Here is a 27,354-nt window from a genome sequence, read left to right as displayed (position 1 = left end):
AGTGTTTACAAAACCTTGCTGTCCCCCAATATCAATATCATCTGGATTAAAAACAGCAGATGCAAGAATTACAGGAGAGATAATTAGATATTTCTATTATCCAAATGTAGAGTTAGTTAGGAAGCACAGGGGTGTCGTTAAAGGGACTGACAGGGGCAAAAAACATATCCACAGCTAATATAAAATGGTACCCAAAATGATTTCATAAACATAATGAGTAAAATCAAGATATGCAGGCCAATTAAGATGACATGGTTCAGGTATCCAATGAGTACTGTGAGTGTTTATGACAGAATGCTGCCAATGTCACTGAAAAGACAAAATATTTGAGAACAGCAAAAGTCATACAAATAAAAAAACACAGGTACTAATTTAACATTAAGTTGCAGTCAAAGTACTGAAGTCACCTGGGGTTACTGGGGCGAAAGTGATTTGTGATTGCACAAATTCAACTAGTAATTTTTCACTCCTGCTTTGAAATGCTTTTGGAATGTTGCCAGGACTGAAAGGTTGAGTTATAGGAAGAGGCTAAATAGGCTGGAGCTATTTTTCCTGAAGCACAGGAGGATGAGAGGCAACCTTGAAGTAGTTTATAAAATCAGGAGGGGCATAGATAGGATGAATAGCCAAGGCTCTTTTGCCCAGGGTGGGGAAGTTTAAAAGGTGAGAGGGAGATAGTTTAAAAGAAGACCTGAAGGATAACATTTTCACCCAGAGGGTGGTGGTTGTGTATTATGAGCTGCCAAAGGTTGTGGTGTAGGCCACAGAATTACAACATTTAAAGGCATCTGGATGGGTATGTGAATAGGAAGGGCTTAGAAGGACAGGGGCTAAATGCTAGTAAATGGGCTAGGTCAGATTGAGATGTCTGGTTGGCACGGACGAACATAGAAAAGTACAGCACAGTACAGGCCCTTCGGCCCATGATGTTGTGCCGTGGAATAATCCTAATCCAAAAAATACCCTAACCTACATTCCCCTCAATTCACTGCTGTCCATGTGCATGTCCAGCAGTCGCTTAAATGTCACTAACGACTCCGCTTCCACAACTACCACTGGTAAACTATTCCATGCGCTCACAACTCTCTGGGTGAAGAACCTCCCTCTGACGTCTCCTCTATACCTTCCTATTAACACCTTAAAACTATGACCCCTCGTGGCAGTCAATCCTGCCCTGGGGAAAAGTCTCTGGCTATCGAATCTATCCATGCCTCTCATTACCTTGTACACCTCAATCAGGTCACCTATCTTCCTCCTTCTCTCAAGAGAGAAAAGTCAGAGCTCAGTCAATCTCTCCTTGTAAGACAAGCCCTCCAGTCCAGGCAGCATCCTGGTAAACCTCCTTTGCACCCTCTCCAAAGCCTCCACATCTTTCCTATAATAGGGCGACCAGAAGTGGACACAATATTCCAAGTGTCGTTTTAACAGGGTTTTGTAGAGCTGCAGCATAACCTCGCGGCTCTTAAACTCGATCCCCCTGTGAATGAAAGCCAAAACACCATATGCTTTCTTAACAACCTTATCCACCTGGGTGGCAACTTTGAGGAAGAGTTGGTCCGAAGGGTCCGTGCTGTATCCATGTGAAATTCACCTACGTGGGGGCATATGGGATAAAACTGAGTCTCTTGCTAAGAGCCATTTGTTTGGTGGCAGTGGAACATCAGAGGGTATTAGTGAATACCCTAGTGGCCCACGTACTCTACACTTTTCTGGAGTTAGGCTATCTACTAATATCCATCTTAGAATACCAGTGGGAGCTATGATTGCACTGCCTCACCATACTTCCTGCACGGACACTTCTTCCTCTCCATTTCGGAAATATGTTTTCTGATGATGTTAGCTACCATGTCACTCTTCCACCATTGCCTCCTGTTTCACCCCCAACTCAGGAACTCTATCCTCTTGTGGTAGGCAAGGCCTTCAGCTATGTCCAACCCATTTCCTGTATTTGCTTTCTGACCTCTCTTGATTCACTTATCCCACTCCTTCCCCAATCTTAACAAGGAGGATATAAAGTTGGCAAATAGTTGCTTATTTCCAGACTGAAGGGGCACTACAATGTTGTAACTCCAGGATATTGCAATCACTGTTCTTTTTGAAGTGTTCCTGTCACTTAGACTTGGGTATCTGGTATCAAAACTTGCACATAGCATAATGCCTTTCGAGGATCTCAGTCTTCAGGTGTTAAATGAATTTGCCAAATAGGCAAACAGATGGCAGAGAAGATTTAGCCAAGGAAAATGTGAAGTGAAATAACAAGAGGTGTTGGGGAAACTCAGCAGAACTGGCAGCATCTGAGAGATAAGAAGATTTAACATTGAGTCCACTATGACTCGCTAAGAATTGATGGCACCTGGAAAAGAGATTTCTTTTTAAATGCAGAAAAAAAATAGTGGAAGTACAGATGGAAAAAAGTGCCACAGAATAAAAGCCAAAGGCAAACTGGAGGCCAAAGAGTAATACAATAGAGATACCGATGAAGAATAGGTGTTAATTTTGGGTATCACAGTAGAAAATAGATAGCTCTGCTAGGAGCAAACAAAGCATTTAGAGAAGTGTTTCCTGTTTCGGGACAGGAAAAGATTCACAACGGTGGTAAAACATTTTGTTCAAAAGGTGAAAAGAAGTTAGGCTAGAGAAAGAAAGTAATTAAGCAAATAAGATATGCCACATTCTAGGCAGCATTCTTTAAAAAGATATAAAATGGTTCAAGGGATTTACTACAATAATACATGGGATAAGGACTTAACTCAGCAGACTGTAATCCAATTTTGTTTAGGCAGAGAAAGAACCATAAGATTTGAGATGTTCAAATAATGAAAAATTGTGACAGTTCATAAGAAACAGTTTCCATTGTCAGAAAGGTTAATAAGCAGAGAATGCATATTTTTGTTGGACTAAAACTAAAGGGCACTTGGCTCATCCTGAATGTTCTCCCCTCAAGGATAATGGAATCATTTCCAAATCAACATGGAAAAGGAAATAAGTAAGGCAAAAAGTGAAATTTACAGGGTTACAGTGAAAGGTGCAGGCAAATGGGATTCATTTGTCCAGCAAATGCTATGCTATGAGAATTTCTGACGACTTTATTTTGGGTTAAGGATAATAACTCAACAGGAAATCCCTCCACTCATCTGACAAGCACAGTATCAACATTTACATATCAGTTAAATGCCAGCCAGGCATCACATTTCCAGTAATATGCTGAATAGCACTTTTAAGGGGCTTAATTTATCTTTTGGGTCAAAAGGTAAAAATCAATCAAACCAAGGCATTTTATTTGGGAGTCACCACAATAATCCAAAAAGAATTGCTCTTGAGAGGCACCCTATGTATGCTCAATAGGTTCCAACACCTTAGAGGAAAAAAAGCAGCAATCCACAGGAAATCATCTGTGGGAAGCACCATGGCCTACCAGTCATAGTATTTTGGAACAAGTTAACTTCAAACCAGCTCAGCCAGTGATACTCACATATCATAAATCAAAATGAAACAAAAAAATTCAAATGGAAAATGTACAAGCAATATACTTACAAACAGTCTAAAGTAGGCTAAAGAGTCACTTGGTGAATTCCAACTCATTATGTAACTCAGTACAAACTATACATACCTTGCAACTTTCCTGAAGCCCCTTGTACTCTCTTCCAGCTTAAAACCAAGCCACATTTCTGAAAACCAGAGACAGCAATTACCATATTGTTTATCAACTGAATGTCAGCTTTTATAACAATGCCCCAAAACACAGCACTGGGAAATGTATTTGTATAGATGAGACGATTACATGTTCTGTAATTATAATTGGTAACCTCACTTATTCAGGATTTATTTTCATCATTTTGTCAAGGCCACACTACAGCTGTAATCCACGAGTAAACAAAGAACAATTCACTACAGATATTTTTTCTTAACAATGCAAGACAGACATTTTAATCCATGCTTCAGCAATCTGGGGATGGGAGGCACAAACAGCAATACAGCATCATCTCTATTTGAAAACAAGCATTAAACTGGGGCAGCAGAGCCAGAAGAAAGGATAGACTTTTAAAAATTGAGGGCAGGATTAATTTCTACCAGTATATCCCAATGGTTAAGTAGCCTGAGAACAAATATTTGTGCTCATAGACAAACCACCACCATCTAGCCACTGCTGCCACACACTTAACCATAACCCAGCATGAATCAACAAACCATCAGGGACACACCTGCAAAACTAACCTTTACTATGCTCTACACATGACAAGAGCAAAAGAAAAAAAAAACTTACTGCAAGCAACTGCCTGATTAGCATATCTGAAGCTTTCTCAGATATATTGCCAACGAAAACTGTTGTAGTCGGGCCACTGTTTTCATCACTATCACGGCTCCTCTGACTAGAATGGTCTTTCCTTGGTCCAATATGCTTTCCAACCATTGGTACAGATGTTGGTACCAGAACCTGTGTAAAACACTGCAATGTTTGAATCTATTATTCAAGAAATAAAAACACTGAAGACAATCCTTTACACAATGTGGTAATTCTGATTCAAGATCATTTCCAGGAATAAAGGGTGCCAGTTTTCTCAACTTATTCATACCACAGTCCAATATTCCTGTACCAGTTTCATTACTTAAGTAGAAACAATGAGCTCAGACTTAAATTTAGAAATCATAGCAAACTATGCAGAATACTGCAAAGCATGAAGATTACAGGAAGTAGATCTAAAGTTGAGATGACTTCCAGTAGAATATCAACTTGACATCCTGATGTAGTTCAGTTTTTGTCACAAGAATCAGGCTATAGATTTCATTGTCTTAAATCTGTCAAACAGAGCCGTGAAGTGGTTACTCTGATTGCCTGGGAGTCTATCAATAGCGTCAAGTTTTCACCTATAGAATCAGACAGTGGTGTTCTTTATTGAACAAACCCACGAGTAGAAGTTGCAACTTCTCCTTATGGCTGCAGAGAATGAAGTAAGGAAAGGTTACAGAGGAACCAAGAAAAGCATTAAGTTAAAACTGTAAAAAGGGGAGAGAGAAAATGGACAGGGAATGACAAAAGTGGAAAGAGACAGAGTAATGTGTATACAGTAGTAAGAATGGAAGACTGAAATAAAGAAAGGGAGAGAAACAGAAGCAAAAGAAACGGTGAGCAGCACAGAGGTAAATGAATAAGGACAGATGGTGGCACTAATCATTGTTAGAGAAAAATAAGTGGAAGGAACAATGGATAGAAGAAAGAAAAAAATTACAAAGGAGAGAAAAGGAACACAGGCAGAAGAGCAGAGACATATAGCACAAAAAAAAGGAGATAAAGAGAAGTTCTACATTTGGATGGTTGAGAACATGACATGACAACATAAAACGCATCCCAGAATGCAAACTGCAATTCCTGCTTATTTAAGTTTCAGAATGGTCTTCGGAGGGTCGGTGTGGGCACGATGGACCCAATGCCCTGCTTCCATGCTGTATGGATTCTATGAAAAACAGCAAACACAGTCTCAAAGCAGGTGATGGAACCAAATGGATTCCATCCTGTCAACATAATGTAGTGAGGCTTTAGAACATGTTTAAAGCTTTTAGCATTTTATAAGCCTAACAATTTAACAATTCTAGTGAGGTTATGGTAAGACTAAACTTGATCAATCAACTGGATCACATGGTATCGAGTACAAGTACCAATTTTCCATTTCTGCCACTTGTTACAAGTACAAGTACAAGTTGGCCATTCCAAAGACTGGTAGCTATGGAACGTTGAAAATGTCAGAAAAACAAAATTAAAATGAAAAGCAGGTGAGTTGGAAGTCAAAATAGTTTAGTTTTTGTAAAATTTTGCAGAAATAATGGACGTTTAGCAGTTGCACAATGGCTAATCCACAATTATCTCCACAGTTCATCAGAACAGAATCATAGCTCAAATTATGTCTCCACACTTTTCCTTTATAAAATTTGAATATTTATAAATGTACCATTGTTCTTTAATAAAAACTGAACAACTTGTCAAAGAACTCTAACATTTGTAATGTTAAGGACATTCACTCCTGATTGCCGCAAAGTAACTTACACAGTTACCATCAATTAGCCATTTGCACATAATAACAGAATATACTAAGTTTCAAAATGCAGTTTCAAAGCAAATTTGGAACATTAAATTGTAACTTTACGAAAATATGAACCCGACTAATATAGTAGCAGCAACATGATCAATTTAAGTTATGAATTAATAAAGATACCGCTGTGTGGCACTGACCACACAATCAACAGGGAAGACTTAGAGATTTCCTGATGGTTCAGCAGGGAGGATGCTAACAGGTTGCATCTGGGATCTAACAGGACTGGAAGCTTTGTCCATTTCTTCAAATCAACCAAAATCCATTAATGACAGTTGTCCCTGCAACTCCTAGAACTCTATTCTCCTAATTTTTCCATTTCTGCCACTTGTTCCAAACTTCCAATTCATCTTCCAGTTTCAACAACCAACGAATCCCAGCCCCACCCTGACCTGAAGGAGGGTCCAGGCCCGAAACATCAGCTTTTGTGCTCCTGAGATGCTGCTGGGCCTGCTGTGTTCATCCAGCCTCACATTTCATTATCTTGGATTCTCCAGCATCTGCAGTTCCCATTATCACCACCCTGACCCGTTTCTGGTTCACAGCACTTCACTCTGTCCATTTCTGTTCTCATGCTTTGGTTTTCAACCACTCAAAAAAAAAACAGCAACAAGAAAAAATAAATTGAGTTCTCCTGGTCCTTTCCTTACAACACAGTGCCTCTGCACCCTTCAAATCAGCTTGTCATTTCTGCCACCTTCTAGATGATGATATAATCGAAACATCTTCTCAACCCATCTCAGTGCTCCAAAGGGTCATGCCCACCTAAGCAGTTAGTGAACATCTCAATCTCGCCATAACAGCCATTCCCAGAGCATTTATTTGTGCAAGCTACACCTGCTCTTCCACCTCCTGCCAAGGTCTGAATGCTTCTCGCCGAACAAACAGTGATGTGCGTAAACTTTTCAACTTAAGGGATCGTATTTGCTGCTCACAATGTGCTCATCTCTGCACTGGGCAAACCAAACATATCATGCCTCCACGAAGTCACAACAAGTGTGACCTCAAGTTTATTTCATGTTAAAAATATGGCACTCTGAGCCCCATACCTTGAAACACAGCATTACATGTAAATCAGAGCACAGAAACAGGACATTTGGCTGAATTCTGTTTTGGTGTTTATCTTCTTGCTCTGTTGCCATATTTGTTAAATTTCCATTTCCACTAGCAGTTCTCTTCAGTTTGGTAATGTTCTCCAACTGAATCTGACTAATTCCAGGAATTCATTCCCATTGTATATACATATACCCAAGATGTTCTTCTGCTTTTATTGTGTAAATAAATGTGTGGCGTGAGGTGTTAGTGTCCATAATTCTACACACGGAATCTCCAACTTCAGCAAGGGTGCCTGGGGACGTCACTGAGGAATTAAAAAGGTAGTCAGGGAATAGAGTGGAGAAAGGGCGAAAGGAACTTTTTTCATACAATGATTAATGTTTAGTTATAAACTGCCAGTGGCAGTGGTCCCAGAACAGGTTACCTGTTTGCCCTCTGTTGGGCAACGGTTCATGGTGTACAGCATGGAGACCTGAAAAGGGGGAGGGAGACAACAACAGTATAAATACAACATATCTTACAGAACATGGGAAAAGTTGTCACACATGGAAGACAGTTTTACAAATGGCACTTCCTATTCCCAGTCTGTTGTTAATCTGTTTGCATGCACTAATAAGTGAAGAAGCTGCCAAACTACACTTACAGATAAACCCATCTGAATACAGACGGTTTTCCAATGGCTATAATTGGAAATCAAGAGGTTTTAAGCACGTGGCTTTGTTGAGGATGTTCGCTTCAAACAGTTATAATTATAATTCAAACATCAAGGATGGATGTGCTCTTATTAACCTTTTTCCTTCTCAAGCACAACTGCAAAAATTCCTACTTTGAGTTTACACTTTTATCCATTTAAATTTATACTGCCAGATTTTACTAAAACCGTTCTGAACATTTATAATCAAAAATCCTCAACTGCTATGCGATTTGTAAGATCATGGCTGATCTTCACTTCAACATTTTTCAACCTACTCCAATATTCCTGGCTTCTCTCAGTGTCAATTAATGACTGTGTCTGTAACTTCAAGTATAAAACAATTGAGCATACAGAGGTCTTGGGTGCAGAACATGAAAAAGATTCTTCATTCTCTTTGAGATTATCCATCTTAGTCCTTAATTAGCTAACTTCTTATTCTGGGATTCTGACCAATAGTTGCGAGGCTCTGCAGGGAGGGAAAACACCCTGCCGAGTCAGTCAAGAATTTTATGTCAACAAGATCAAAACAATTTTCCTAAAGTTCAGAAAAACAGACCCATTTTGCTCCATCTCTGACCTCAATTGTGCCCCAATTTCCTACAATTCCTTAAGGCAGCCTGCTCATTTCAGAAAGATGTGTTTACCTCAAGATTCAATTTATTTCCTCCCCAAAAAAATTGCTTAGATTGTTTCACAAATAATTTTATGGATTGTGAAAGAAATGCAATGTATTTGTATTTTTATTGATTAATAGATCAATTCAAGTTAGTTACTTATTTTTACACAGCAGCATTAATATTTAATTTAATGTGAGGGCTAAAATACTAAATCAGTCTAACTTTATTTAATTTTCTTCCCCCTCACCATTGGAGGAAAGGAAACCAATTATCTTCAGGGATCGCACAAGCTTTCAGCTTCTACTAACACTAAAGGAAGCTGGTTTCCAATCAGGAGGTAGCAGATTTTTATTTCACTTTACATAAATGGGCCACAGTCAGAACAGACATAGGATTACTACTTCAGCACTCTGGGTTTACAGAACACTGACCACAGCTTGCAAATCCCTCTTGTAACTGCATGCGACCATCTCTTAAATGGCATAATTTTATTGTGGCCCATAAAATCCTGACACCTGAATACTGGCCTTGGCAGCATGGACCACGACTGCAGCAAGGGTTCAACGCTTACAGAAGCAAAAAAAATTACAAAAAAACAATTGTTATTGGCATTCAAAAATGGGACATGACATTTCCTTTACATTAGGATTGTTCATTCGATTTCTACATCTCAATCAACCAGTCCTCAGTATGGATTTGATTCTATTCCTCAAAACCAAAGATGCTGAAGTAGAAACATCAACGGCTGGAAGCATTCACAAGGTCTGGCAGTGTCTGGGGAAAATGATAGGCTTAACGTTCAGGACTGTGACCTCTCGTCAGAATTCCAAAAAGGTCACACATCTGAAACATTAAGTGTTTCTTTTGCAGCAACACTACCAAGCTTACCGGGTGTCTCCATTGTTTTGGATTATTAGTTCAGATTTTCAGCACTGCTTTTGAGCGAAGGTATAACTTGCTACCACAGGCGAGTGGTCCAAGTAAATAGTATACATGAGTTCAAGGGGAATGCTGGACAAGCAAGAGGGAGAATGGAATCAAGGTTTACAATGATAAATTGAGATGAATAAATTGAGATGAGCAAAGATTGAACACGAGATGAGAGGAACATGACAATGGTACAGACTGGTTTGTGAGAATGGCCTGTTTCTGTGTCATATATCTTTTGTAATCCTATGTAACAGTGAAGAATTTCCCCTCTTGTACAACAGCATAGCATTTGAATTAACGATCCAGATGCATTCCACCAAAACACTTGGCCTATGTCTTGTTTCTGTAATAGTACAAATGAATGTATGCTATCACCTTTCAATTTAAGCCTTTATGCTTAATCAGCTAACATTAACTAATTCACAGCAATTGTTTAGTCTATAACTAGAACGCCTCCTGTACTTTCAAACATGAAAAGATTGGATTTATGAAGCTCCTGTATAATACCAAACATATCTTGTGCTGGGAATTATAACAAAGTTGGGAAAATTTTAAGATAGAAAGGTCTCATGTTAATGGATGTGATGGAGATGTTGACCTTTAACGCAAGACAGCTGAAAAGCAAAAGATTACTTCACCCGTATTCTGGTTAGACTTCGTCAATTCTGAGCTACCCACTTTTACTGCCTTGTCGAGACCACAATGCTGATTCACCAGAACAGTACCAGGAAGAGATTTAATTTTTAAGGCATGGTTGCATGGACAAAGCTTGCACTCCTTTGAATACAGAAGATTGGAACTGACAAAAGTGAGGTATTTAAAATGACATAGGGAGTCAACAAGGTAAATAGAGTGAATTCAGTTCTTCAGAACAATTTAGCCGAATATTAAAAGTTACACCTCCATCACTTATGAAGTCAAGAAGCACTTCACAAAGCAGTGGAAATATGGATGCATTCCTCACATCCCCAACAAAAATCATTTAAGACCAAGATTGATAGCTTTTGGTTAGATAAGGGCATGAAGAAGGGTGACAGGACCAAAGCAGGTAGACAGCATTAAGATGTAGATCAAATTAACTAAGTGAATAGTGGAACAGGGCCAAGGAGGCAAATGAAGCATTCCTACGTCAGGTAGCATTGGCTTAGTGTTGGATTTCTAAGGATCGCTAACTGTAGGAGAAAATCTCCTCTTTACAACCTGTCAGAACTAAAAGACAAAGTAATTAAAGATTCAAAATTTGCAGAAAGAACCTGATATTCTGATGTTACATGTTAAGATAGATTAGAGGGTCTAGGATTTTTTCTTTAAACATTTATTCCATCTGCATTATTTTAAAACATCAAGTTAGTCATGGATAGGGAGCAGATTTTATTTAAAATAACGTACTTCAAACATAATTCACAGGCTAACTTCATTTGCTTCTCAGCACCATTACAACCTATGAACGTTTTGGATTATAACAAACAGGCTTGGCAATACTTACAGTTGTGGCAGGTGTCATTATTCCCATCGGTACAGGAATGACAGGTGCCCCTAAAAATAGTAAACAATGTTGAAAATGCTAAATTGATCATTGTATCCATTAGCAACTCATGCTACACTATCCAGATAGAGATCCACCAGAGCACATAGTATGGATTGAGGATAGCAGTTTTCATATATGTTGACAGCTCAACATTTTGGGAGATAATGACATGTGGCAAGTGGACTTATACTCCCAAACCCTGGCTAATATTTTGGCAAGTGGAACTTAAATTCAATTTACAAATCTGGAAATAAAGCTAATCTCAGCAAGCAACTACCATAATGATCATCGATTTCTCTAAAAGCACATTTAATTCATGGATATCTTTTAGGGATGTGACTCCTGACCCAAAGCAATGCAGCTCCTAAATGCCCTCAAATGGCCTAAAGGGCCTCACAGGTTACGAGTAATAAGGGATGTGCACAAGTCACAGTCTTACTAGCAACATCCACATTCGATGAAAGAATAAACAAAATACACATACTGACTCAACTATAGGAACACCTACATATAAGTTGTAGCAAATGACAGGTTGCGAACATTAACCATTTCAAACATGGGTTAATGTTTACTGCTGAATAAAAATAACATTCAATTTACATACCAGGTGGCACAGAAGGAGGAAATCCTGCAAATTGTGGAGGAGGAATACCCGGTGGTAATGGAGGTATTCCCAAAGGAGGGCGATTCATGTGTGGTGGAAACGACATTTTTTTCAGCACCAACCTGCAAGACACAATGGTTACAAGCCTCAATTTTCTAACTTTGCTGTAATGAGACATATTTGTCAGAAAGTTTAACAAATTAAGATAATTTGTGTCTTAATTATAACTGAGGCTTTTTAAGACATGTGCCACGTAAGCAGCCATCACAGGCCCACTCAAATGCACCACTTCAGTAGCTGAAGTTAAACAGTGTTCAGGTTCACTGGCCCATGCTATTTGACTGAACTGATCGAGTGCATCCAGTGCTGTTTTGTCATTGTCTCTGGAACGAGTTATTTCCTCTCAACAGTCACCACTGCAGCTTGACGGAGAAAACCTCTTGACCCCACAACCCTGAGCTTCAGTCCAGAAAGCATAAGACACTATCCTGAGCCCTGAAGAACCCAAAGGAAACAGCCTTCCAATTCCATGAACACTCATCAACCAATATCCCTGTGTTTTGGATCCACTTAAATTCAAGCAGCTTTTGATACCAGCCTGCCATATTGGTTATTTTTCAATCCAATTCTGGTTGGATTGTCAACAAACTGTCTCAAAAAGCCGTCCTGGATACATCTAACAAACTGCTCTCTGTCCAAGTCCCTGGTTGTAAGCGTGTCCCATTCAATAAGAGGAAGGCTGAAGTCATCCACCCCAACTAACCAGCAATCTTCCACACCTTTCCAGTACCTGATTGCATATCTGCTCCTGTCTCCCAAGGGCTCTTGGGAGGTGTATAGAAAACTCACAGCATTGTGACTTGACCTTTCCTATTCCTGATCTCCATCTGCAGTGAGGCACAGCAAGATCCCTCCGATGTGTCCTCCCTTAACATAGCTGTGATGTGATCCCCGATCAGCAAGGCAACTCCGCCACCCCTTTTGTTTCCCTTTCTGTCCCACCTAAAACTAGACTGTTAAGCTGCCAGTCTTGTCCCTCCTTAAGTTTCCGTAATAGCAATAACATCAAAATTCCATGCAGTAATCTATGCTCTTTGCTCATCTTGCTTGCACTGAAGCAACTACACTCCAGAACTCAGTCCCTCCAAGCTCCATGACTTCCCTCTGCATTCTTTTACTCTGCGCTATGCATATCTCAGGTCTCCGTTGTCCTCAGTCCCTGCACTATGGCCTGCTGTTCCAGTTCCCAAACCCCTGCCAAAGAGCTGGAGCAAACCTCTTGCCTAGGAGATCGGAGCCCCCTCTAGTTCAGATGCAACTCATCCTTCTTGTACAGATCCCACCTTCCTCAGAGGGCATCCCCATGATCCACATATCTAAAGCTTTCCCTCCTACACCAGCTAAGTAGCCACATGTTCAAGTGTACTCTCTCCGTTCCTAGCCTCACTATCCTGTGACATGGGTTGTAATCCTAAGACTACTACTCTGGTAATCCTGCTGCTTTTTAGCTCCCTACCTAACTCCTGGACATGTCCTCGCAGGACCCATGTCATTTGTGCCAATTAGCACAATGGCCTGTCTGTTTTCACTCCCATTTCAGGATGTCGTGTACCGACTCAGGCACATCCAGAATCCTGACACCAAGGTGGCAATACACCCCATCCTAGAGTCTCTTTCACGGTCACAGAAAGACCTGTCAGCGTTGCTGACTATCAAGTCACCAACTACTGTCACTCACCTGGAGTATGCCCCACCCTGCTCCGAAGCTGAACCAGTTGGGGCGCTATAGAACAAGCAGCAGTTAGGCCTATCTCCTTAGACTATTGTGCTCCCCCGAGGCCCCAACAATATGCATGCAACAACATATCTCAGGTGGCACGGTGGCTCTGTGGTTAGCACTGCAGCCTGACAGCGCCAGGGAGCTGGGTTAGATTCCAGCCTCGGGTAACTGTCTGTGCAGAGTTTCACATTCTCTCCATGTCTGCGTGGGTTTCCTCCAGGTGCTACAGTATCCTCCCACAGTCCAAGGCGTGCAGGCTAGGTGGATCGGCCATGCTAAGTTGCCTGTGGTGTTCAGGGGTGTGTGGGTTATAGGGGGATAGGTCTGGGTGGGATGCTCTAAGGGGCGGTGTGGACTTGTTGGGCCGAAGAGCCTGTTTCCACACTGTAGGGAATCTAAATCATGATATACCTGCTTGAGACGGAAGTAGCCACAGAGATTCCTACACTACCTGTCTACCACTGCTGGTAGTCACCCATCTGTCCGGACCAGTGGTGTCCGTCACTCTCTCTGGTTGAAGGTTTGAGCTATAGGGAGAGGCTGAATAGGCTGGAGCTATTACCTCCAGAGCAGAGGCTGAGGGGTGACCTTACACAAGTTTATAAAATCATGAGAGGCATAGATACAGTGAATACTCATGGTCTTTTCTGCAGGGCAGCGGGGTCCAAAACTAGAGGGTATGGTTTTAAAGTGAAAGGGGAAAGATTTAAAATGGACCTAAGGGGCAACTTTTTGACAAACAGGGTGGCGTGCGTATGTAATGAGCTGCCAGAGGAAGCAGTAGAGGCTGGTACAAATTGCAACATTTGAAAAGCATCTGGATGGGTATATGAACAGGAAGGGTTAAGAGTGATATGGGCCAATTGCTGGTAAGTGGGCCTAGACTTATTTAGGCTATTGGTTGGAATGGACAAGTTAAACTGGAGGGTCTATTTTCATGCTGTACAGCTCTATGACTCCAGAGAGTCTTCATGCAGCACCAAAGGATAACATGTTACAACCATTATTCAGAGGGTGTACAGTGACGAGCAGAGACTGCCAGCTAGAATGTCTTACTTGCTCAAAGAGCTTGAAAATGATGACGGGGTTTGATGTGGTAGACATTGACAAGCTGTTTCCACTCATGGGTGAGATCTAAATAAAGAGCTGTAAAAAAGACAGCTGCTGATAAATCCAATAAAGAATTGGAGAACAACGTCAGGTGGGATGCACTGCAATGTGGAACAGTCAAAACAAGTAGCTGCAGGGCTCTTGTGGTACAGTGGTTGGGTCCTACATCTGTGCCAGGAGGCCTGCGTTCAAGAGTCTCCTGTTCCACAGCTGAGTCATAACGTGCCTCAGCAGGTTGATTTAAAAAAATTCAAAGCAAGAAGCATTCAAAGGGAAGCTATATAAACACACACAGAAAGGAATAAGTGATTTTAAAAAGTAGGATGAAGCTGCAAACTATGTAGCTTGGTGTGAGAAGTGTCTAAGTAATTACCTTTCAGAGAACCAACAGATCCTGAAGAGTCACACATTTATAAAATTCAACAAAATTATGGAAGCACACCATCCTTAGCTATCCATTAACATTACGATGCAATAAAATAAAACAGGTAGAAATTGGTAGAAGTGCTCACAAGAGTCACCAAAATACTTTAGCTCAAGAACCCTCCTTCGTTCAAACAAGGTAGATTTTTGAAGCAATCCTTTAAAACTCACAAAACAGATGCAATAATTTACATCTCTATCATGCTGTTTGGAATGAAACATCTCAGGGTTCCACAAGAACACAAACAGAGCAGACAAGCTGAAGAATGGAAGAATAGGACCGCTCATCAAAAGATCGAGCCAGAAAGGAGTACTTCCAGGAAGAGAATAGCCGTGACAAAGAATTTCGAAAAGGGAATTGCAGATCTTCGGCCAAAGCACGTTACCCATGGATACAGAGTGGAAATGCAGAAGACTAAGAGTTATGGGAATTTAGCAATCTCAAATTGCTAAGAGGTTACAGAGGTCAGGGGCTGAACACAAGGACAAGAATTTTACATTTGAGACAGCAGTAGTACAGAAACCACTATTGTTCATAAATTAAATGGTTTAGTTGGACATAGGATGTGAGGGGGATACTGGCAGAGCATTTTGGATGCACTCATGTTTACAGTGGGTGGAACTGAAAGCACTAACCCAGACAGAATCAGAAATATCCAACAGGGAGGTAACAAAAGCACTGAAGGTTTCAGCAGCAGATTGCTTGAAATAGACAAGTTCAAAGGTGGCAGTTGGTGTACATGCTAATTCAGATTGCCTAGATTCAGAAGCTTGGCTTACATCCAAAGATAATAGCCCGGAAGGTGAGACAGCTTCAGGAATGCAGGTTCACAGTTTATGGGATGTTCCTTCTAAAACTCGAAGAACTTTTTTCGCATCCAATGCGAGATGTCAGACAAGCAATGTGGCAGCAAAAGACAATTGATGGTTAGTCAGTTACGAGATTCAAAGTATTTTAGCTGTTTACTATTTTCACCGTTTTACCATTTTATTGTGCAATACTGTAAAAATCATACACTTTTCAGGCAAGTTATCAGTCGCACACCAGTGATAACCTTGGGCTTGTATCAGATTGACTGGATACCCCACCCCCTTCCTAAAGGTGCAGCAACATTTGGCAAGTGTAACATCAGAAACAAAGATGGTAAACAAGCTTCCCAAGGCTTCATGCTGGTTAAGACATCTAAATTTACCAACATAATGGGGAGTAGACTCTCCCAATTGCTTTCTGTGGCATTAAACAATTCACCGGTTAAACACATTGGTCTTTTCAGCTCAGCAAGTGCAGCTAAAATGAAGTGAGACATCTCAGATTGAAAAGTAAAAATGGAGAAAAATAATGGGGTAATCATGTTGTAGAAAAAGCTGATATTACTCTTGCCAGAGTGAAGGAAACTGGCAAAAACCTTGCAAACATATATTGCCCTATTGTGATCACATGGACATGCTTATGATATGTGTTTGCAGACAAATGGGTACAGGTGGTTCAAGTTCCATCCAGTTCTTCACTTGCAGCAAATAGAAACATATTGAGTTACTGAAAAGAAAAATCAAAATGTGTCATCTGATACAGTCAAACTTTGCAACCACAACAAGAATAAAAGGGTGCTAAAGATGCAGTGCACAAGCGCTGCTAGGCACACTTTTTTCTTAAAAAAAAGTTGAACAGCACGATGCTGTACAACAGCAACAGTACATGCTGTTGGTATCAATTTGATATTTTCCTCAAACATGTTCTAGTTTTTTGATGACAACAGACAACTCCTTGCACCCATTTGTGATGATCATTTTGCCTATGTGTGGCCAGAAAGTACTGTTGCAAAACACAATCAAAATGCTTGTGAAATGCAATCATTTACCTTAAGGGGAGATGAGTGCAGCATGTGAAGGTGGTACAGCATGTAGAGTTCGTTCAGATACACCACTTCACTAATAACAAACTGGTTTCAGAGGGTGATGATGAGTATCAACTGGATCATTATACAGTGAATTAATTGTGAAATAACTTCCTGTGGTGGGAGATCTAATGGCACACATTCTGTAAAGAAACTGTTTCAGTTCTCTCCTGATGCATGTTCCAAAAAAAGTCAAATTTTTTTTTTAATGGATTGGTGTCTTTGCTTATTTGAAACTAGATTATTTCCCAATTCTCCTATTTCTCAGTATTTCCTTAAACCTCAGATTGAATTAATTATACAGCTGGTTTTTGCATTAGGTGAGTCTGTATGGCTGTTTTTCATCACGTTTCCACCTCAGTAGAGGGTAACACAATAATTGTTTTGTTGGAAATTGAAAATTGCACATTTATGACAAAAGAATGGAGTCACAAAGTTTATAGTTAACTCCAAAAATATTGCACAAAATCAAGGTACATGAATCTTAAATAGTTTAAAGATACTCAAAAATATGATCACTCAATCTAAACCAAGTTTCTTAGCTCAACTTCTCTACACTCATTTGAGTCCCCAGTAACTAAAATTTATTCAGCTGCAGCATTTTGGAGCTGGAACTACTGCTAAATTCAATGTGGAGCATACCCAATGCTTAGCAAATCATGGAAAGCACATTTAAATGACATGGTCATGCTGTAGGTGCAAGACTGAGCAAGCGGAAAGGGAATGGTGACCAGTAAGTGAAGACAAGCAGTGCAGGGGTCCCCTGCGGCCGTTTCCCTACTGAATGGAAATATTGTTTTGGATAGAAAAGATAACTGCACAGGGGAAAGCTGTACTACCCAACTTCATTGCACCACAGGTAGGTTTGCCGTACTGGAGAAGAGGAGAATGGCAGGGGATTCAATTGTACAGGGGAAACAGACAAACAGCTGCAAGAGAGATTCCAGGATGACTTGTTGCCTCACTAGTGCCAAGGTCAGAATGTCAGTGAACAGCTGCAAAGCAATCTGAAGAGGGGTGCAAACAGAAACTTGGTACATATTAGTAACAGTGACATAGATCAGATCCTGAAAGCCAAAATTAGGGAACTAGGAACTGGGCTTAAAAAGTAAGAGCTTGGGATTACTTGCAAGGCAAACATGTCAGAATACAGAATAGGTGGTTAGTCTCGAAGGTTGCATGGCTATGGAGGTAGTGTCAGAGGAAGGGCTTTAAATTTCCAGGAGGTTGGAAATGATTTTTGGAATAGTGCAACTCGTAGAAGGCAGGCCGGTTGCATCTGAACCAGAATGGAACCAACATGTTTGCAGGGAGGTTTGCTAGTTCTATCAGGGAAAGTTTAAACTAACTTGACAGGGAGGTGGGAGCCAGAGACAGCATTCAGCAAGGGAAGATGAATGACCAAAATTAGAACAGACAGCAACCAAATAAGGAAGGCATAAACATCACAGCGCAGTTAGAGCACAAGGAAATTTAAAATAAATAACATCCAACCTTCACTAATGGGAGACACCTGTCAAACAAGGCAGAATAGTTGAGAGCACAAACTAAAAAAAAGGGGGTAAATTGCTGTCATCAAGACATGGCTGAGAAAGGGGCAAGACTGGTAGCTCGATATTCATGGATACAGAGTCTTCAAGCAAGACAGGGAAGCAGATAAAACAGGAGATGGTGTCCCAATAATCGAACAGTACACTGTTTCAGCAGTAAAGAAGGAAGACATTTTAGAAGGTTCCTCAAATTAAGCCCTGTGAGTAGAACTTAAAAACCCAAAAGTGGCAAACTGCTGGGAACAGACTATAGGGCCCCTCAAGAAATAGAAGAATAGATACTGGAAAATTTCAAGGAACTGTAAAATTAGTAGCAATAGTCGACAATTTCAGCTTCAACACTAACTAGGGTTGTTACAGTTTGAAAGGGTAGGGGTGGTAGCATTCTTAAAATGCTTCCAGGAGAGCTTCTAAGTCAGTATTTGGAACACTCTCCAAGAAAGGGCAGTCCTGGACTTAATTTTAGGAATCAGAGTTATGCAAGTGGTTGAATTATCAGTGGGAGAGCATTTTGCAGTCAGTGATCATAACTCTGTTAGATTCAAGACTGTTATGGAAGAGGCTAAGAATGGATCTGAAAAGCAAATTCTTAAACTGTAGAAAGCCGATTTCAATGAGATCAGGTACTAGTTGGCCAGGGTGAAATGGCAGTGCACACTTGCAGAAAAGTCTAAGAACAGGGAGGCGTATTCAAGAAGGAAATATAGAGAGTATAGGGCCAAATTGTTCCAATGCAGAAGGAAGGTAGGACAATCAAATCCTGTGAAAAATGGATACCAATAGATACATACAGCATAGAACAAACAGCTGTATCCCTCTATTCCCTGCCTGCCATAAATGCTTATTAAACTTTGCTAATGTGCCGACTCAAAACTTAGTTATTGCGGACTGGGCTTACAAATTATATCCTACTGCTGAAAACATTAGTTTGGTCTGTATTTAAACTGCAAGTTACCACAGTCAGTGAATCCAACATCAAATGACAAGAGAAAAGTAACGTGCATAGCAGGTATCAAGAGCTCAAAACAGCAGAAGCCCTACATGAGGAAATACTGCACAAGAAAGAACTTAAAAAGAACAAGAGGGCTAAAAAGGGATCTAAAAGGGTACTGGCTAGTAAATAAAAACCAAAGAAAATTTTCACTTGTTAGGCAGGTACATTAAAAGGTTAAAAGAAAATAATTTGAGCAAAAAAAATAGGGCCCATGAAGGAGCACAACAGTATGTTGTCCATGGAGCCGGATGACGTCGTTCAGTCTTCAGCGAGTACTTTGGGTCAGTGCTCAGCAGAGAGAGAGATGTAGAGGTGTAAAAATCAGAGAGAAGTTGCGATTTAACCGAAGAACTTAGCATAGACAAACAGGAGGCTCTGTGGGATCTCACAGACTTAAAAATAGATAAATTGCCACAACCAAATGAAACTTATCCCAGGTAATTGAATGAGGTAAGAGGGAAAAGAGCAGGGATGCTTGCAGAAGTTTTCAGTTCCCCTCTAGATACACTAGAGGTACTATTATCAAACATGGGAACAACAGATAAAGTATTAAACTGCAGGCCAATTAGTCCAAACTCAATTTTTTTTTGGGGGGGGATGGCAGCAAAGATATTGAAAACAATTGAGGGGCAGAATTAATTTTGTATTTGGAAAGGCATTCACTAGTCAAAAACATTCAGCATGATTGTGTTAGGTTCAGTCAAGTTGGACAGTTTTGTTATGCGGTGACGTGCGGATGAGACAAATGTATTTGATGCAATCTACGTGGATTTCAGCAAAGCTTTTTATAAGGTTGCACATGGGAACTGACAGCAAACTAAGAGCACAGGAAATCTAAAGACATTTGGCAAATTTTATTGAATTGGCTGACACGGAAGAAGCAGAGGGTTGATGGGTGAAGATTATTTTCTCACCAGAAGTCTCAGTCCAGTGGGGGTCCAACAAGGGTCAATGTTGGGCCCTTGCTGTTTGTAATAAATACAAATATTTACATAGAACGTTACAGCACAGTACAGGTCCTTCAGCCCTCGATGTTGTGACAACCTGTCATACCAATCTCAAGCCCGTCTAACCTACACTATTCCATGTACATCCATATGCTTATCCAATGACGACTTAAATGTACTTAAAGTTGACGAATCTACTACCGTTGCAGGCAAAAGTTACACTAGAGGGGTGACCAGTAAATTCGCAGATACTGCAAAAAATTGGTGTGGTAGTATATAGCGAGGAATTTAGTCAGGCTGGTGAGATGGGCTGATCAGTGGCAAATGTAATTCAATCGGAATAAATGAGAGGTGACGCACCTGGACAGTGCAAACAATACAAGGAATTACATGGCGAATGATAGGACCCGGAGAAGCACAATGGATCAGAGGCACCTTGGTGTGCATGAACACTGACTTTTAAAAGTATCAGGACAGCTGTACAGTGGTTAAGAAAGCACTTGGGATACAGCAAATTTTGTTCTAAATGGCACCACTGACAAACAGGCAAAAACTATTCACGTCAGAAGCTGGAAGTTAACTCTTATTGTGATCCCTGCCATATCTGAGTAGTCAGTTGAGGGTGCAAATGAGAAGGCTCTTTGCTGGTAAATTTTATTACAGGCAAAGTTGCATTATTATTCAAGGATTGGGAGGTCACGGGAGTATTGTGCACAATTCAGGCATGCCTCCGAGAGGAAGGATGTTGTGAAACTAGAAAGGGTTCAGAAAAGGTTTGAATGTATTGCCAGAGTTGGAGCATTTGAGCTAGAGGGAAGAGGCTGGGGCTATTTTCCCCTGGAGAGTTGCAGGCTGACGGGGTAACATTCCAAGTTTATAAAATCATGAGGGGCATGAATAGGGTAAATAGACAAGGTCTGTTCCCTGGGTGGGGAAGTGAGAATGGTGCTTATATGGAATGAATTGTCAAACAAAGTTGTGGACGCTAATAGGAATACACCATTGAAAGGGCATCTGGATGGGTATATGAATAGGAAGGGTTCAGGAGGATATGGGCCAAATGCTGGCAAGTGGAACTAGATTTATCTAGAATATCTGGTTGCATGGGCAGGTCGGAGTGAAGGGTCTGCTTACATGCTATGTATCTGTGATTTCTGATGCAAATACAGCACAACAGTGTTATGCAGACTTCTGCCTCATTTCAATTTTGAGGTGGTGCCAGCGTTGGACTGAGGTGGACAAGATCAGAAATCACACAACACCAGGTTTGTTCGAAAACACAAGCTTTCTCAGCCTTACTCCTTCAGGTGTTAGTGACACAAAATTTATAACTAAAAGATCAAAAGGGTCACACTGCTGATGAGAATGTATTAAACTAACCCAAAATGCTGTTAAATCTTAAATCCGCTCAAAGGTTTGAATTGATTAATACGTATATTTAAATCCCCTGAATTCTTTTCAAGTTACGATCCAGACAGTACTAAAGACTACCAGTGTAGAGGTGACACTGTGTAGGTGGTCAGAAAAGACATGTTAGGTGTGAGGCCTTGTTTAAAAGTTTTAAATTATAAATTCTGATACTACCCTCTCACTAACACCAGAGGGGTGAACACATTTTAATTACTGTGCGTTTTTATATTGATTACGTGGACCTCGATCAATCAGTACATGCCTGGTCCATAGGTGCCAGTTGCTGTGAAAGTTTGTTGTAGTTGTCTTCATAGAACATTACAGCAGAGTACAGGCCCTTCGGCCCTCGATGTTGTGCCGACCTGCCATACCAATCTGAAGCCCATCTAACCTACACCATTCCATGTATGTCCATATGCTTGTCCAATGATGACTTAAAATGTATTTAAAGTTGTTGAATCTACTACCGTTGCAGGCAAAGCGTTCCATTCCCGTACTGCTCTCCAAGTAAAGAGACTACCTCTGGCATCTGTCCTATACCTTTCACCCCTCAATTTAAAGCTATGGCCCCTCATGCTCGCCATCACCATTCTAGGAAAAAGGCTCTCCCTATCCACCCTATCTAACCCTCTGATTATTTTATACGTTTCAAAGAAGACACCTCTCAACCACCTTCTCTCGAATGAAAACAGCCTCAAGTCCCTCAGCCTTTCCCTGTAAGGCCTTCCCTCCATACCAGGCAACATCATAGTAAATCTCCTCTGCACCCTTTCCAAAGCTGCCACATGCTTCTTATAATGCAGTGACCAGAACTGTATGCAATACTCCAAGTGTGGCTGCACCAGAGTTTTGTACAGCTGCAGCATAATCTCTTGGTTCCAGAATTCGATCCCTCTTTTAATAAAAGCTAAAACACTGTATGCCTTCTCAACAGCCCTGTCAACCTGGGTGGCAACTTTCAAGGATCTCTGTACATGGACAGAGATCTCCCTGCTCATCTACACTACCAAGAATCTTACCATTAGCCTAGTACTTGGCCTTCCAGTTACTCCTACCAAAGTGCATCACCTCACAATTGTCTGCATTAAACTATTTGCCACCTCTCAGCCCAGCTCTGCAGTTTATCTATATCTCTCTGCAATCTACAGCATCCTTCATCACTATCCACAACTCCACCGACCTTAGTGTCATCTGCAAATTTACTAACCCATCCTTCTACGCCCTCATCCAGGTCATTTATAAGAGTGACCAACAGCAGCAGACCCAACACCGACCCTTACGGTACACCACTAGTAACTGGTCTCCAGGATGAACATTTCCCATCAACTACCACCCTCTGGCTTGCTGAAAGAAGACAATTTCCGATTCAAACTGTTATATCTCCCACATCCCATTCCTCCACATTTTGTACAATAGCCTACTGTGGGGAACCTTATTGAAGGCCTTGCTGAAATCCATATACACCACAACCGGTTTACTCTCATCTACCTGTTTGGTCACCTTCTCAAAGAACTCAATAAAGGTTCGTGAGGCACGACCTACCCTTCACAAAACCGTGCTGACTATCCCTAATCAATTTATTCTTTTCTAGATGATTATAAATCCTATCCCTTATAACCTTTTCCAACACTTTACCAACAACTGAGGTAAGGCTCACTGGTCTATAATTACCAGGCTTGTCTCTATTCCCCTTCTTGAACAGGGGAACCACATTTGCTATTCTCCAGTCGTCTGGCACTATTCCTGTAGACAAAGATGAGTTAAAGATCAATGCCAAAGGCTTGGCAATGTCCTCCCTGGCTTCCCAGAGGATCCTAGGATAAATCCCATCCGGCCCAGGGGACTTATCTATCTTCACCCGCTGTAGGATTTCTAATACCTCTTCCTTGTGAGCCTCAATCCCACCTAGTCCAGTAGCCTGTATCTCAGTATTTTCCTCAACAACATTGTCGTTTTCTAGAGTGAATACTGTTGAAAAATATTCATTTAGGGCTTCCCCATCTCCTCTGACTCCACAAACAACTTCCTACGACTATCCTCAATTGGGCCTAATCTTTCTTTCATCATTCTTTTATTCCTTAAATACCTATAGAAAACCTTCGGGTTTACCCTGATCCTATCCGCCAACAACTTCTCGTCCCTCCAAGCCTGCGCCGATCGAGATCCTCTGTCTAAGCCTATCATCTATTATATAAAGGGTCTGTATCCCTTTACTCTCTGCCCATCCACTTTCCTGTGCAGATGCATCTTAAAAGACACTATCGTGTCTGCATCGACCACCTCTGCTGGCAACGCGTTCCAGGCACCCACCACCCTCTGCGTAAAGAACATTGCTCCTCTCATGACCCCCTAGTAATCGAGTCCCCCACTCTGGGGAAAAGCTTCTTGCTATCCACCTTGTCTAGACACCTCATGATTTTGTAGACCTCAATCAAGTATCCCTCAATCTCCACCTTTCTGCAACCTCTCCAAAACATCGACATCCTTTTGGTAATGTGGCGACCAGAACTGTACACAGTACTCTAAACGTGGCCAAACCAAAGTCATATACAACTGCAACATGACCTGCCAAATCTTGTACTCAATACCCCCTCCGATCAAAGAAAGCATGCCGTATGCCTTCTTGACCACTCAACTGAATGCTACCTTCAGGGAACAGACGAACATTCAGATCTCATGTACATCAATTTTCCCCAGGACTTTTCCCCATTTACTGTATGGTTTGCTCTTAAATTAGATCTTCCAAAGCGCATAACCTTGCATTTGCCCGGATTGAACTCTGCCATTTATCTCTCCAATCTATGTCCTGCTGTAATCTCTGACATCCCCCATCACAATATGCTACTCCACCAATCTTTGTGTAATCTGCAAACTTGCTAATAAGACCACCTATACCTTCCTCCAAATCATTTATGTATATCACAAGCAAGGCTGTAGGTTAGGGGCCAATCATGAAAAGGGCACAGCTTTAGGCTAAGAGGCAGGAGATTCAGAAGGGGTTTGAAATAACGTTTTCACTCAGCAGGTCATGGGAATATGTAATACATTGCCTCGGGAGATAGTGGAGGTTGGAAATCTTACGATCTTTAAAAATATTCGGATGAGTACTTCAAACATCAACATTCAAAGATATAGTGATCAGAATTCCCTAAGTTCCAGTATACTGATGGACAAAGACGAGAGTGGTCCTAAAGGAAGAGTGCTAAACTTTTTTTTTGGGGGGGGGGGGGGGGGTGGAGAGAGAAGGCCAACGATAAAATTTGGCAGCGGCTGGGGAGAATGTGGATCGGGAGCAGCCGTTAGAGGGTAAATCCACATTTGATATGTAGAAGGCTTTTAAAGAGAGGCTGATTAGCGTATAGGATAGGCATGTCCCTGTGAAAATGAGGGATAGAAAGGGCAAGATTAGGGAACCATGGATGACAGGTGAAATTGAGAGACTAGCAATGAGGAAAATGGAAGCACACACAAGATCAAGGCGACTGAAAACAGACAAAGCTTTGGAGAACAATCAGGAAAGTAAGACCAATCTGAATGAGGAATTAAAGAGGGCTAAAACTGGTCATGAAATATCTTTGGCAAACAAGGTGAAGGAAAATCCCAGAGACTTTTATTCATAGACAGGAGCAAGAGTGTAACTAGAGAAAGGGTTGGCCCACTCAAGGACAAAGGAGGGAAGTTATGCGAGGAGTCAGAGAAAGATTCTTAATAAGTACTTACTGAGGAGGGGGACATAACAGATGTTGAGGTGAGGGATAGATGTTTGATTACTCTAGGTCAACTCGGCATGAGTGGGGGTGGGGGAAGAGGAAGAGAAGTGTTAGATATTGTAAAAGCCATGAGGATGGGCAAGTCCCCAGGTCCAGATGGGATCTATCTATTTGAGGGAAGCAAAAAGGAAACAACTGAGCCTTACATATCTTTGCAGCATCCTTGAGCACGGGTGAGGTCCCAAGGACTGGAGAATTGCTCATTTGTCCCTCTGTTCAAGAAGGGTAGCAAGGATAATCCAGGTAATTATCGACCATTGAGCCTGACGTGATTGGTTGGGAAGCTGCTGGGAGGAGATAATGAGAGATAGGATCTATTCCCATTCGGAAGAAAATGGGCTTATTAGTGATAGGCAGCATGCTTTGGTGCAGGGAAGGTCAAGTCTTACCAACTGGATAGAATTCTTTGAGGAAGTGACAAAGTTGATAGATGAGGAACAAGCTATCAATGTCATATACGTGGACTTCAGTAAGGTGTTTGAGAAGGTTCCTTATGGCAGGCTGATGGAGAAAGTGAAGCCATATGGGGTCCAGGGTGTACTAGCTAGACGGATAGAGAACCGGTTGGACAACAGGAAACAGTTGTCGTGGAAGGGAGTTTCTCAAAATGGAGAACTGAGGTGTTCCACAAGTGTTGGGACCACTGTTGTTTTATGACATACATAGATGATTTGGAGGAAGGTAGAGATGGTCTGATGAGCAAGTTTGCAGATGACACGAAGATTGGTGGAGTAGCAGATAGTGAAGGGCAATGTTGGAGAATGCAGCACAATATAGATAGATTGGACAGTTGGGCAGAGGAATGGCAGATGGAGTTCAATCCAGGTAAATGTGAGGTGATGCATTTTGGAAAATCCAGTTCAGGAGCTAACTATACTGTAAATGGAAAAGCCCTGGGGAAAACTGATACCCAGAGAGATCTGGGTGTTTTGGTCCATTATACCCAGAAGATGGCAACTCCGGTCAATTGAGTGGTCAAGGTGGCATACAGCATGCTTTCATTCATTGGATGCCGAATTGAGTTCAAGAATTGGCAGGTCATGTGACAGTTGTATAGGACTTTGGTGCAACCACATTTCGAATACTGCGTACAGTTCTGGTCACATTACCAGAAGGATGTGGATGCTTTGGAGAGGATGCAGAAGACGTTCACCAGGTATGGAGGGCGCTAGCTATGAGGACAGGTTGAGTAGGTTAGGATTGTTTACATTAGAAAGGCGGAGGTCGATGGGGGGAACCTGATTGAGGTCTAGAAAATCATGAGGTATAGACAGGGTGGATAGCACTAGCTTTCTCCCCCACCACCCGCTGAGAGTGGGTGACTCAATTACTCAGGGACACGATTTCAATAGGAGAGAGGGGAAGTTTACGGGAGAGATGTGTGGAAAGTTCTTTACGCAGAGGGTGATGGGTGCCTGGAACATATTGCCAATGGAGATGGTAGAGGCAGGCTCGAGTGTTATTTAATATGTATCTAGATAGATATGTGAATGGGCAGGAAGCAGAGGGGTACAGATCCTGGGAAAATCGACAACAGGTTTAGATAGAAGATCTGGATCGGCGCAGGCTTACAGGTCTGAAGGGCCTGTTCCTGGGCAGTGATTTTCATGGTTCTTGTTCTTTGATATGAGATTAGCGTTCTTTTAGATGTAATTATATCAGTGCAGAATCTATGGGCTGAAGGGCCTTTTCTGTACAACTTGATTTCATAACTAGTCACGAGAACAAAGCACGTTCTCAGACGTTTTGTGGAGAAATACATTTATTCAATCCATCATCTGAACATAAATTTGACCAAAGCACATTATAGAATCCCTGAAGTGTGGGACCAGGCCGTTGGCCTATCAAATCCACATTTACCCTCTGAAAAACACCGACCCAGGCCCATCCTTCTATTGCAGGGTTACAGTGCTACATTTTCCCCCAGCTAATCCACCTAGCCTGCATATCCCTTGACACA

The 27,354-nt window shown here is 41.4% G+C and overlaps 1 protein-coding gene across 5 annotated transcripts in view; it reads right to left on the bottom strand.

The window, feature by feature from the left end:
* LOC125455374 (RNA-binding protein 25) overlaps positions 1-27,354 on the bottom strand; it is a 163,149-nt gene that overhangs the window by 55,643 nt on the left and 80,152 nt on the right. For 4 of the 5 annotated variants that reach the window (XM_059649380.1, XM_059649381.1, XM_059649382.1 and 1 more), the window contains 5 exons: positions 11,516-11,637; positions 10,870-10,919; positions 7,567-7,614; positions 4,265-4,447; positions 3,611-3,668 (listed from right to left, as the gene is read on the bottom strand). In XM_059649380.1, coding sequence (XP_059505363.1) covers positions 3,611-3,668; positions 4,265-4,447; positions 7,567-7,614; positions 10,870-10,919; positions 11,516-11,637 — 461 coding nt within the window. Of the gene's footprint in view, positions 1-3,610; positions 3,669-4,264; positions 4,448-7,566; positions 7,615-10,869; positions 10,920-11,515; positions 11,638-15,608; positions 15,631-27,354 lie in introns of those variants that run through there. The other variant, XM_048537212.2, reaches the window with a different exon arrangement.

This window comes from Stegostoma tigrinum, chromosome 10 (genome assembly GCF_030684315.1).
Source record: "Stegostoma tigrinum isolate sSteTig4 chromosome 10, sSteTig4.hap1, whole genome shotgun sequence".
NCBI classification, from domain to species: domain Eukaryota; kingdom Metazoa; phylum Chordata; class Chondrichthyes; order Orectolobiformes; family Stegostomatidae; genus Stegostoma; species Stegostoma tigrinum.
Note: the sequence above shows the minus strand (reverse complement) of the source record. Positions and strands in the feature narration are given on the sequence as shown.